Source organism: Petromyzon marinus (assembly GCF_048934315.1).
Source record: "Petromyzon marinus isolate PM22_M1 ecotype Great Lakes invasive population chromosome 68 unlocalized genomic scaffold, UKy_Petmar_22M1.pri1.0 chr68_unloc.1, whole genome shotgun sequence".
NCBI classification, from domain to species: domain Eukaryota; kingdom Metazoa; phylum Chordata; class Hyperoartia; order Petromyzontiformes; family Petromyzontidae; genus Petromyzon; species Petromyzon marinus.
In genome coordinates, this window is record NW_027422597.1 from 819,270 (window position 1) to 831,988 (window position 12,719).

The 12,719-nt window shown below is 47.3% G+C and overlaps 1 protein-coding gene across 3 annotated transcripts in view; it reads right to left on the reverse strand.

Moving 5' to 3' along the window:
• Window positions 1-297: 297 nt before the first annotated feature.
• Window positions 298-12,719, reverse strand: part of LOC116958018 (uncharacterized) — a 29,370-nt gene continuing 16,948 nt past the window's right edge. The window contains exons 4-10 of one of the 3 annotated variants that reach the window (XM_076058085.1): window positions 6,729-6,845; window positions 4,927-5,049; window positions 4,114-4,199; window positions 3,689-3,977; window positions 3,061-3,336; window positions 2,464-2,642; window positions 298-1,931 (exon numbers count right to left, since the gene is read on the reverse strand). In XM_076058085.1, coding sequence (XP_075914200.1) covers window positions 1,767-1,931; window positions 2,464-2,642; window positions 3,061-3,336; window positions 3,689-3,977; window positions 4,114-4,199; window positions 4,927-5,049; window positions 6,729-6,845 — 1,235 coding nt within the window. In that variant the 3' untranslated portion in view covers window positions 298-1,766. Of the gene's footprint in view, window positions 1,932-2,463; window positions 2,643-3,060; window positions 3,337-3,688; window positions 3,978-4,113; window positions 4,200-4,926; window positions 5,050-5,340; window positions 6,303-6,725; window positions 6,846-12,719 lie in introns of those variants that run through there. The other 2 variants (XM_076058084.1, XM_076058086.1) reach the window with 2 other exon arrangements.

The window sequence follows — 12,719 nt, forward strand, 5'->3', positions numbered from 1 at the left end:
TTAAATATGCTTAATAATCATAATGTACAGCCCTTGGTCAAACAACGACTTAGTGCAAGGTCCCTCTATCTGTCTCAGTCGCGGGGGTAGTTTGACCACAGTTCACTTTGGAAGTGGAGCTTCTTGGTCAGGGAGGATGGGGACACAGGACCCGTTCAGATGTCCCTCACTGGCGATGTGGCCCGTGGCTGGGATGAAAAATCTCGCTTGGAAAAGATAAAACATCGGCATCAGGGGTTGCCGAGCACAGGCTCAATATATATTAAAAAAAAGTAATGTTTGTGTCACAGACAATAATCAGAATCAGAATCAGAAAGGGTTTTATTCGCCATGTAAGTTCACACCGACACGGAATTTACTTTGGCAGGATGGTGCATACATTCAACATATAGGAATCTAAAATCTTAAAATAAGTTTTAAACAAGTCTTACTATAATAAGGGTCAAAAGTCTAACACCAAGGGGCTGAAGTATGTAAAATTAAATAAATATCGAATATAAAATCCGGCAAGGCTATACGAACTTGGGGAAAGCAGCTGATGGGACGGGAATGACAAAGTCAGGCACTGTGCTCGTGCAAACGCCTGTAATCGGGCACTGTAAAGGCAAGGGTTGGTGGATCAGACGAATGCTGAGACCTCCTTCCTGTGGACACCTGCCAACAGAATGCAGTCGAGCAGAGTGTGGACTGATATCTGTCCCTCATCTGTCAGAATTAAAATCTAACTTCATACTGGAGGAATTCAATGAGGTATATGCAATATTCACAGATGCCCGGTAGAGGCAGGTGAGAACGTAAAAACGACAAGCAAACCAAAAAAAAATGATAGCAGTACAAAGTATAGGAAAGGGAAACAAATAACTTAAAGAATAAACACAAATAAAACTATTTTTTGTGTATATATGTATCTTACGAAGGCTCACTGAGCTATGCAGCTCTTTTTCAGAAGCCACCTGGCCACAAATGATGACTCGACAAAGCGTCTTATATCACGTGGAAATGTGTATAGCAAGCCAAATAATCTAAATGCGAGGAACGATGGTCCGACTTACGATATTTCGATCTTACGGTGGCGATAGCGATGCGACAAAATTGCCATCAGCAACCTAAACATCGTTCAGGTATGCAGACGACGGACAGAATCTTGGTCAGTACAGTTACAATACGTTACGATCCGTTCAATGCGTCTATGATACGTAGCTTTAGCGATTTCATTTTAGGGTTACCGCGATACTTTACGTTCAATGCGTGTTAAAAGTTTTTTTTTATAGCGGATAAGGATTGTTTCCTGAAAAAAACTTTCGATGAAATTGCAGTTCACATCGGTAGGCTAAGAATTTACCTTGTTTTTTTACTTTACATTTTGCTGTGCAATGCAGTATTGTATTTAATAAATACATACAGTATATATTGTATATAGTACGGTACTTTAAATTGCTCTGTTTTGCTAAATTATCACCATTCTTTAAGACTCCATGGTAGGCTAGGCCAGGCCATCTTCGACCTACGATATTTTTGACTTACGATGGGGTCGTCCTTACACATCTCCATCGTAAGTAGAGGACTACCTGTACACAGCAGCCGTCAGTCAGGATCGAACCCAAGACCTCCTGCATATCAGCCGAGCGAAATAATTTCTTGCCTCAGCAATTGTGAGATGCAATTGTCGTGAACGCTCGTTAAAATGTGTCGATATAATTTGGGTGTCTCAATGCAGCGGTTATTACACGGTGCTAACCACTCCGCCACCTCTCTCCCAAACGAGATTAGAACTTCTCAAAGACGTACTCCAGGTCTGGGTATCTTTCCCTGAGGTCCCACAGCGCCTCCCAGAACTGCTTGACCCTGGGTCGCCCCCTCGCCATCACCAGCTCCACCATGTGCTGTGTCGCCTTCTCGCTGCCTTGCCGAGCTTGCATCTCCTTCACGGCCTGCGAGTGGACACACGAACGGAACGACGCGACGTTCAGAGCGGAACGACGTTTCTGTAGCGATGGCGGTTCTTCAGAGCCGCTTGCCTGCAACACTCCAGAAGCACTCTGTGTTTGCGTTGTAAAGCAGCAGCGTTTATGACCAAGTGTGACTCTTGTAAAGATGATCCAACATGACCAAGACTTCCAGATAAAGTTGTATTCCTATTCCCCGAGCTCTCATACTCTGATGGTGCATTGTCTTTGAGTTGTGTGCCTTTTGGCGTCTTCTGGTCCAACACCAACGTGAGACGAGGCTCTAAAGAAAGCTGTCTCGGGTGTGGACCAATCAATTTCAAAGACAGTGCCACATACATTATCAGAGTTGTTGTTTTTTGTTTGCGTTCCGACCGCAGGTATTGTGGTCAATGTAAACATGACTCCTTGTAAAAAAAAGGTGTCAGTTTTGTTACCAGATTAAAAGGGTAAAACACCAATTATCATATTTTGTTACTGGCAAATGAGGTTTCCAATGGTGTTAGTTGGACATTACCCGCACGCTGTTGTCGGTGAGGATGTTCCTGATCTGCAGTTGGGAGAGCAGAGGCGTCAGGTCGTCGCGCAGCGCCACGAGGAGCTCCCTCGTCTTGAAGCGGATTTTGTCTCGGAGGACAAAGTCGCTGTACTTGTTCAGAACCAGGGGGGACTTGTTGGAGAGTCTCCGGAGGAAGTCTGCGGCACCACAAAAGGGGGTAAAACGCAGCGGCAATTGGCGCCGTTTCAGCCTTCAAAGGTGGATGAGAGCAGGTTGGAGTGCTTTTGGAAAATTGAACAAAATAATGAAATGTAACGTAACCAATGTGCCTGAAGAATAAAGTTTTAATCGGCCCGCATTACCTGCTATGACGTACGAATCAGACACGTGGACACTGACAATTTAAAGGAACAGCACTGCAAGAGCATGAAATAGTACACGGTTTCAAGTTACGTAGAAAAACAGAACGACAGTGCATGGGTTATAGGACATTGCTTTGTTAATTAATTGCACCTGGGCAGGACATGTCACCAGAAGGAATGATGGCCGGTTAATGCGACAAATGTGGATTGTGTCTGAAATTAAACGTTAATTATAAATGTATTATTTTGTTACCAAGGCCTCCCAGCCACTCCTTGAGTCCAGGATACTCGTTCTGCCCGGCCTGCAGGGCAAAGAGCAGCTTGAGGCAGTCGTCATTCCCTCTCTCTTTGAAGAAGTTGAGCAGCAGCTCCGTGCACTCCACGCCATCCCGGATGCCCTTGGCCTCAGTGAAGAGCTCGTTCGGGATCCGTCCCCGACTCATCAGCTGCAGCAGAAGATGCTTGGGGTCTCTGGCGATCCAGAGCTTCAGATCCGACTCCTTATCTCGAATGGCCCTCAATGCCTCGCCTGCGATCGACAGAGGTTCATATGAATTCCACAAGTATCGTTCTACACAGACTTATTTGATTTTTTATTAAAATTAGGCCACGATTGTGAACCAAGGCACAACGTATAACATATTTAGGTTCATATTGGTACTTAAACAGTCAAGTGTGACGTGAAGTCGTTCAGTCACGCACAGCATGACATCATTCCTGTGCGGCTTTAAACGTAGCGACGTTGTCTCCGATCACTTCCCCGAGGACGAACTCGTGTTGGAAAGCATTACGGAAGCCACGCATATGCATGGTTCTTCTTCCTCGACTCTCACAAAATGGCATTCGATATCAATACACCGGTGCGTTCACGTGGGTCGTACCGTGTGTCTGAATCCACTTCCACAGCTGCACGTATTGCTTCCTCACAGAGTAGAGGGCGTCCCACAGCGTCTCACAGCGTGCCTCTCCCTGGCTGAGGAAGTGGTCCAGAACGAGCTCCACACTCTCCTCTCCGCCCTTGTCGACGGCCGCTTGGTGCACGTGTCGTGGAATCAATTTGAAGCCGTTGAGATGCTCCAGGAAAGCCGAGGGATCCGCTCCGATCCAGGCCTTGAGTTTCTCTTTGTTCTCTCGGATCTGTTGCATTGTCTCGCTGCTCTCATTGCTCCTCTGTAGCGTGTGGAGAAGACACGGTCACGATTATTTCTGTATCTCTGGGATGGAGTTTTCAGTGTACTAGTGCACGCCTACACACGGAAACAATGTAGAGTAGGGTCATCATGCCACCATGTTGCGTTGAGTTTACCTGAACTCCATATGGCACCTCGTGATCATTTTGCACGATAACAAGCGGTAGATTTTCATCATGCTCATTATTTGTATGAGTAGTGTCTGAAAGAAATCAGATAAAGTTAGTTCATCACTGATTCATAGCACAGTCGATGCGGTTGTATCATTTGATTATCGGTCCAAAACGAAAAACTGTTTTATTGTTCGACACAGAAAACTAAACATGGCGATCTTGGAGTCAGGGAGAACCTTTAAATGTTTCCTATAATTTTAAGATTGGATAGACCTTAACTGGAATGTAAAGTTGCATAATTTCATAGCCAAGATGAAGATGTCATCACCTGCGGCTAAAGACCATGAACAGACAGTTTTGAGGTCGTTTTTGAATCAGTCCAAATCCTACCTCGATGCCCCTCGGGACCTCGACAATTGTCAACTTCCTCCCTTTGTCACAAGAGCGGTAAGCACAGAACGAAGTAACGACGACGCTTCAATTGAGCGTCCTGTCCAACACGACTTTACTCGGGTGTGAAATATTGTCGGATGAGTGGAGGCACGGCAGAGGTGACTGTCACCAGTAGCAACACTCTCCAAGGGACTTTCAAATGACACCGAAGCCAAAGTTCTCAAAAGGGATGTAACTCATTTTCATCATTCTGTGCAGTGGTGTCTGCAGAGAGCATTCAGAGGCGGCTTTGTGCCGAGACGTGATTTCTCCACGCATCTTAATTCACTGTATAATGAGTAAAACACATTTTGGCAGATGTATAATTGCAGCCCCAATAACAGGATGTGATCTTTGGATTAAGCACAGAACGTTGCCACTTACCTGATTGCTTCACCATCGTTTTTAAAGTCAACCCCTTCTGCTTCATGTTGAAGTAAACTATGAGCAACACGAGTGCAGTCAGGACGAAGATGAGGACTGCCGCCAACACGACTGACGTGGCGTCTGAAAATTTTATGAAGGGAAAAAAAACAACAAGCTGTGAACAACAGTCCCCTCTCCACCAACTTATCAGGTCTATATGATACATTGCGATGAATACGAATGCAGTACGTTGCATTAACACAACCTCTATCAAAATCAAACCATCAAATCACTGCTCATAATAAAGGTTTTTGGGTTAGATCGCGTTATTTATGAATGTGTCGTAACCCTCCACCACCCGACAGGGCCAATCAGCAAAAATAAAAGTGTCACGTTGACAAAAGACACAAATAGTTCACTACTTTAGCCCACCGGTGTGTTGAAGAGTGAATCCACAACATTTACAGTTTGAGTTGTACTGTGACGTTTCGCTGGTAAATACATCCAGCATCATCGGGCAATTCGCCAGAATGGTAAAGCCCTCGCTTGCTCCCGGTTTTATATAGAGCAGGGTGACGTCATCACTTAACTCATATCAGGTGCAGTGATTAGAGGCGGAGGGGGGGGGGTATTGTAATTATGTAATCGATTAGTAATCAGTCAATGGTTATGATTAGTAATGAGTTGTAGATTAGTAATTAGTTGTAATGTGTGTTATTGTGATTATATGCTACGTTAGTAATCCGTTAATTAGTATGCGTTTCCCCTATGAGGAATTGTAATATGCATTATTTAATAATACGCCTCCAGGCCGCACTAAATCACTGCTCTTTGCATCATTTCTATAGTTTCTTTAAGCACGAAAATTTTCTGCGAAGGCGCTTTTTCACAGATTATCATCTGCAGCAGTTTCACAGTTGCGGGTGATGTTATTTTTTTTTTACGATTTGCCTTCCCCCCATAAAGGAACTTTGCAGATAATTTCACATTCGAACCACGATGCCAGAACACATGGCATTCTATTTTCAAAACAGGTCCCTGCAGGGTGGGCTGGTAGGAACATTGGCAAAGTAACGTCACGGTGCCTTCGAACTGCGCCTCGCAAATTGTATTCGGCTGTGGGCTGTCTGTGAATTTGCCACATCCCCAAAAGCGAAGTTCGCAAATGAGATAACGTCACTTCCAAATGTTGGGTGCAATAAGACATAATATCAAGTCTCTGCGCTGTCTATTGCTGATTTTATACACCCCAACAGCACGAGATTTCACTTCGTTAAAGTATTGAAAGGGGACGGACAGACGGACGGACGGAAGGACACATTAATCTATTGCAGGCTGGTACACTCAGTTTACAACCTCGTTCCTACCAGCATAAGGTTACCAGACCACTATCATTCACTGTGAAGCAGATGGCGCATTTCAATTTGTTGAATGCACCAGTCGCATTAACCAGGGTAGCCGATGGGGTTTTGAACTACAAACCTCCGAAACGAGCAGTAAAAGCGCTACTACCCAGTGTGAATATTTGGAGGCAAGGGGACTCCAGTCTAAAACTTGAGCGTAGATAAAATAAATAAAAAATTCGGTGTTCAGTATCTCACAGGGTCGTGAATTGATAACGTCACACGTGGCTGTGTTTGACCGTGCATGCAGTTCCTGAAGCTTTCAATAGACGTGAGGTTGAGTTTGAATTTCGTGCTTCTACTGCAGAATGCTTCTGCGGTTTCAGTGGACCAGGCTGTCCAGTGCTCTCCCTGACAGCTGAGAAATCAAACGGCGTGTTGCGGTTGACTTGAGCGGCTTTGTAATCCTACTACTACCTGGGGTTTGCAACTCCTGAGGCACACAAATTCCCAAGTCGTCGTCTCTCTTGAGGCCCTCTGCGCACCGACACACCGTGTCCTGGGCCACGGAGCAGTTCACAGCCGCCTCCTCGCCTGCGATTAGGAAACACCAACAAAAAGCATCCCAAGGGGGGTGAGAGGTGGTGGTTTAGATCGCGTAAATATGAATGTCGCGTCGTCATTTCAAGTTTTCAAGTTTTCATTTATGAGGCATAGAGCCCTGTGAGCCACGCGGCTCTTGAGTCGGGTACAACCGCAACAAACAAAACATGAACAGAGAAACATCTTAAAGCGACGACGCGCAACAGAAGCATCCTGGGATGAACCTGCAAATCATCATCGTCATGAAACCTGCCACCACCATCCGACACAGCCAATCAGTGGAGGGGTTTGTCACGTAACACAAAAACGTTGCCAATTAGTTACTAGTTTCAGTACTAACCGGTGGGTCAACTCCGCAAGAGCCACGATTCCCCCACTACCCCTCCCCCGGAACACGCACACACACACGCAGCACACACACACGCAGCACACACACACACACGCAGCACACACACACAGCACACACACACAGCACACACGCAGCACACACGCATCACACACACACGCAGCACACACACACGCAGCACACACAAACAGCACACACACGCAGCACACACACACGCAGCACACACACACACACACAATACACACACACACACACAACACACACACACGCACACAGACACACACACAACACACACACACAGCACACACACACAGCACACACGCAGCACACACACACACAACACACACACACACACAGCACACACACACACACACGCAGTGTCCCGGCGGGGGATCGCTTGGCACAACGGGTTTTCATCCGAAGGGCCCCTAGGTGGGAAGTCCCGTGGTTTCCCGGTGCCAGGAGGTTGGCCGACCCTCCCAGGACAAATCACCTTGGTGGCGCCCCTAAACTGGATTCAAATTGTAGGGGCGCACCAAGGTCCACCGGGCCAGCTGCGATGAGTTACGCATGACATCGGCAAAAGGGCTGGGGTGAAATATTAAGTGAGCAGAGCAGACAGTGAGGGTGGGTGGTGGGGGGGATCCTAGTGCCACCGACCAAGTACACACCGGGTGTGTATTTTTGCCAGCCGAACGCCCTCCCAGATATTAAACCGGCTGTGTCAGGGATTAATGGCCACGGGCGCAGAGACAATGGCCTGAACAATAACGTAACGTAACGTGACGCTCCACGTGAGGGCGGAGAATTCTTTGAAAATTTACCGGTAGGCCGCACGATCGTCTGCGCAGGCTATAACGTTAACCCCGGATGGGTTTTTTTTTTTTTTTCCGAAATCAAAGGGCCGTTAAAAAATGGGCGAAACCCGAAACTTGTTCAAGCGAGTTGTCTCATCCCCGACCCGCCTGGGCCGCCCAGACCGACTCCCCGCCCGCCTCCTCCTCCTCGAGCCGCCCGCAGCGCCCGCGCGACGCCGGCAGGGTGCGTCCGCGAGGTCCGCGACAGGGCGTGTGAGTATCTGGGGGGGGGAATTGGGGAGCGATGGGAGAGGCTCTAGCTCAGCGTCGGCGCAGTGTTTGCGACTCGAGTGTGCGGGGTCGTGCATGACCACCCGCCAGCGTTTGTGCAGTCGCCTTGGCGCCGCCGCTGTAGTGTTAACCGTGGGGCGTGCGCGTCGCAGAGTTCGATCACCAGCGGGAGAGTGGGCGTTGCGTGGAATAGCCCCATGCGGCGGTGAGCCAGCCCATTTAGCTGGGGGCCCGGCGGTGAGCCGATCGAGGCCGTGGTGGAGGGAGGGCGGTGGGGTGGATGCCGGCCCCCGCGGCCACCTCCTTTGAGGCGGTGAAGACGGCAGCGGTTTGCAACGCGGCCGATGGTTTTGGATTGATGGCCGCGATCGCCGGGCCCCACCGAATATTCCACGCGCTTCATTGCGCATCAGGTGGCCGCTTTGGCCATGCCCCGTCCTGATTCGGTTGATGGTCGGCCAGCGGCAGCGTGGATGGTTTGAAGCCGGGAGGCCGACGGAAGAATCCTGTACGAGAAGTTTACTACATTCTTAGTTTTATATATATTTTATTATTTTGTTGTTTCCCTTCAACGTGACTTTACCGAAAGAACTAAGAATATGAATTACTGCAGTCACGAAAGCTTTAAATCGAGAAGTTTACTTTTGATGTCGGCCTCAGTTCAGACTTGCATGCGTCTCTTGGCTTGATTTGTATTCGTGGCATGGAAGTCGTTGCCTGTGAATAAATCCTGCTGCGTCTCTTGGCTTGATGCACGATTCGAGTAGCCAGACTGTTTAGCGTGGCCCTTGGAATCGGCGAGGATGGCCATCATCATAGGCCCTTGTGTCTCGAGAGGCAATTCTTTTTTGCGCCTTACGAGGTCAGCTGTAGGCTTTGCAGCGCCTAGAATGACTTAGTAGGCCAATCCTTGAGTGACAATCCTTGCCAAAGCAATTGCAAGTGAATGCGGTTGCTTTTTCTTGACGTCGCTCCCTCTTGGTCTGCCAAGCGGTGCGTCTTTTCTCCTCGCCTCTCCCGAGGCCCGTCTTCACAGCCTGCTGCCAGCTGAGTCGGTCGCCGGCAGTTTTCTCCCAGTCACTTGGGTTGATGTCGCAGCTCTTCACGTCCCGTTCACAGACATCTTTGAAGCGTGGGACCGGGCGACCAGCGGCCCGTTTGCCTGATGCCAGCTCGCCGTACAAGACATCCCCTTGGGTATTCTGCCATCCTACATGCGGCGCACGTGTCCAAGCCATCTTAGGCGCCTACGACTGAGTAGAGAGTACATTCTGGGAATGTTGGCCAAGTTGAGAACTGAGGCGTTGGGAATGCGATCTTGCCATCTGATATCGAGGATGCGCCTGAGACATCGGAGGTGGAATGTGTTTAGTCGATGTTCTTGATGGGCGTATGTTGTCCAGGACTCAGACAACATAGAGGAGGGTGCTAAGGACGCAGGCCCGGTACACTTGTACTTTGGTGTTGAGCGTTAGGGATTTGTTCTCCCACACTCTTTTAGTCAACCTGAACGTAGCTGTTGACGCCTTCCCAATGCGCTCGTCAATCTCTGTGACAAGGGACAAATTGTTGTAGGTGATGGTAGAACCCAAGTAGGTGAAGTCCTGAATGACTTCCAGGGTGTAGCTCCCAACGTTTATGGAAGGGGTGTCTCTGACATCCTGGCCCATGACATTGTATCTTTTTTAGACTGATTGTGTAGGCCAAAGTTGTTGCAGGCATTGGCAAGGTGGTCGATGAGTGTCTGCAAACCGTGTTCTGTGTGAGGATGTACCCTGGAATGTTCAATTGTAGAGTGCCGCTTTTCTCCACACGCGTCTTGGATACATTGAGGATGTGAATGTTTTCTTGCCGGATGATCTTTGTGAGGATGCATGTTTCTGCACGGAATAGGCTCTCAACATTTAGCTGGCATAGACGAACCGATGGGGTTGATGGAACGGCTCGTCTGGCCCCGAGGAGGAGCTTCGTTGCCAGGCTCTGTTCTTTCCGCTGTAACCTCAGAGGTCGACTGGCAACAGACGGCTTCCTTAGTGATGTCGTTCGTTATGAACTTTGGTGTGGACTTCGTTCCACGTGACAGGGTGGGCCGCGAGAAGGCTGACATCACCCGCCCGCCGCTCTTAGAAGCTGCAGAGGTTTGAGTCTGGACAGAGTTTGTATGGGCGACCACCGCGCAAACTGAAAAATGCAAAAAAAGTTTTGCCTACTTTTCGACATTCCTTCGGTTTGCTGAAAAACCAAATCAACCGGTGCTTTTTTTAGCCACCTGACAACTTGAGTTTCTTTGTCGGGTGGTGGTGGATTTCAGGTTTTTTTTTTTTATTGGCTTCATACCAACACTATGTAACTTCAAAAACAAACTTAGTGTGAGCAATATTGGTAGTAAAAGCGCATGTACACAGGTAAAACAGTCGCTACAGGCTGATGCATGGGCTTCATTATAGGCAGTTCATAATTTTTATTTATTTATTGTACTATGTGCCCACGCCTGCTTCTACCTTTCCCAAACCTGAAGTATGGTCAAATAACTCCAGTTAAAATAAAAAAAAATAAGATATTGGCACTAGAAATATATCGCTATAGAAGATCACTCTGCTGTATCTAAGCTGCTGTATCCAAAGGATTCGCTAAACTCTTATATATATGAAAAAAAAGTATCTGCGCGTGCGTGCTTGCGAAGGATTTGTCTCTCAACCGGTGGGGTTCACGTTGAAAAAAAAAATTTGACGGGCAGCACGCCCTAAGCCCCACCGTGGGCATAGCCTAATTCCTTTCTCACGTCCGTCACCTTTACATTAGTTGAATTAGCGATGTAGTGGGATTTAGCTTTAGCTACTTATTTATGGCGTGACTTCGACCGTACCAACTCACGCCAATTGGGTGGGTGGGGGGGGGGTGGACCCTACCAAGTGATGCGTGTTCGGTCGAGCTCACATTTTGTTTGACGCGTTGAACATGCAATAAATATACACATAGCCCTGCGGCTATTTCTTCACAGTGTGATGTCCTCTTTACCCCTCCCCCCCAAACACAATGCGTGCAGGTTAATACTACAGAGTCCGTAGCTAATACTATTATAGTGTTATACGCTTAGTTCTTTCGGTAAAGTCACGTTGAAGGGAAACAACAAAATAATAAAATATATATAAAACAATATGTAAAAATAATATATACATATTTTATTATTTTGTTGTTTCCCTTCAACGTGGTGACTTTACCGAAAGAACTAAGAATGTGAATTACTGCAGTCACGAAAGCTTTCAATCAAAACTATTATAGTGCTTAGATAGCATTATTGTTGCACGGGCGGGGGGATGGTGGAGGGGTGGGTAGCGGCCCAGCCCCCAGCCTGCCAACGTGCCACCTCCGCCGGCTCGGCAATGTAGGTCAGGACGGGGGCTCCACACGGGACTAGGCCTCACCACGGCTATGGTAAGTACAAGTTTCCTTGCTTCTTACGCTACAATCACGCACGTACAAAAGTGTTGTTTTATTCATCACCTTGAAAATATTCTATTATTTTTGTTTGTGTGCTCACAACAAGACGATGTATTGCTTACTTTCATCTTCATTATTTGTGTGAACTCACGTTCAAATATCTGCTTTATTGTTGTGTGAACTCACGTTCTAATACACCTACTTTAAAAAAAAAATATCACCTTCCGATTATTACATTACTTCTCTTCACTTACAGCTTTCGTGACTGCTGGATTTCAACATCTTTGCCTCTTTCTCTTACGTCACATACCTACAAACATTTCAAGCAATTTTGCATTTATCACAATGCCATACACACCATAGTGTGTGCAAACAACAATTGTTTTTGCTTTGTAATTTGCCCATTCCTTTCATCTTCATTATTGTTTCAACTCACGTTGAAATTCACCTATTTATGCAAATATAACCTTCCCATTATTACATTACATTACCTCTTTATGCAACTATAACCTTCCCATTATTACATTACTTCTCTTCACTACAGCATTCGTGACTGCAGAAATTCATATCCTTTGCCGCCCGGGTAAAACCACATGGCCGGGAGTCGGAGCCATTCCCTCTACACCTTCGACTGCGACAGGGATGTCCTCTGGCCCCCACATTATTTTACATATATTTTTTTTTACCACGTACTTAGTGAAGCCTTCAATCTGCTACAGATACAATGGGAGGCTGATCGATGCCCGGGTGCCGTCAAGGGATGCCTCCTTATTGCTCAACCATGTTATGTATGCACATGATCTGGTAATTGCTGCTCACTCAGAGGACGAGTTGGAGGCCCTGCTGCTGAACCTTGGAGCTTGCCACTAAGAGGTGGGCCCTTGCCATCAGCCCCACCAAAACTAAGCACCTGCCTTGTTTTTTTGTACCATTGGACACTCCACCCCCACAACTCCCAATTGGTGATGGGCCGGTTGTGGAGAGAGTGGA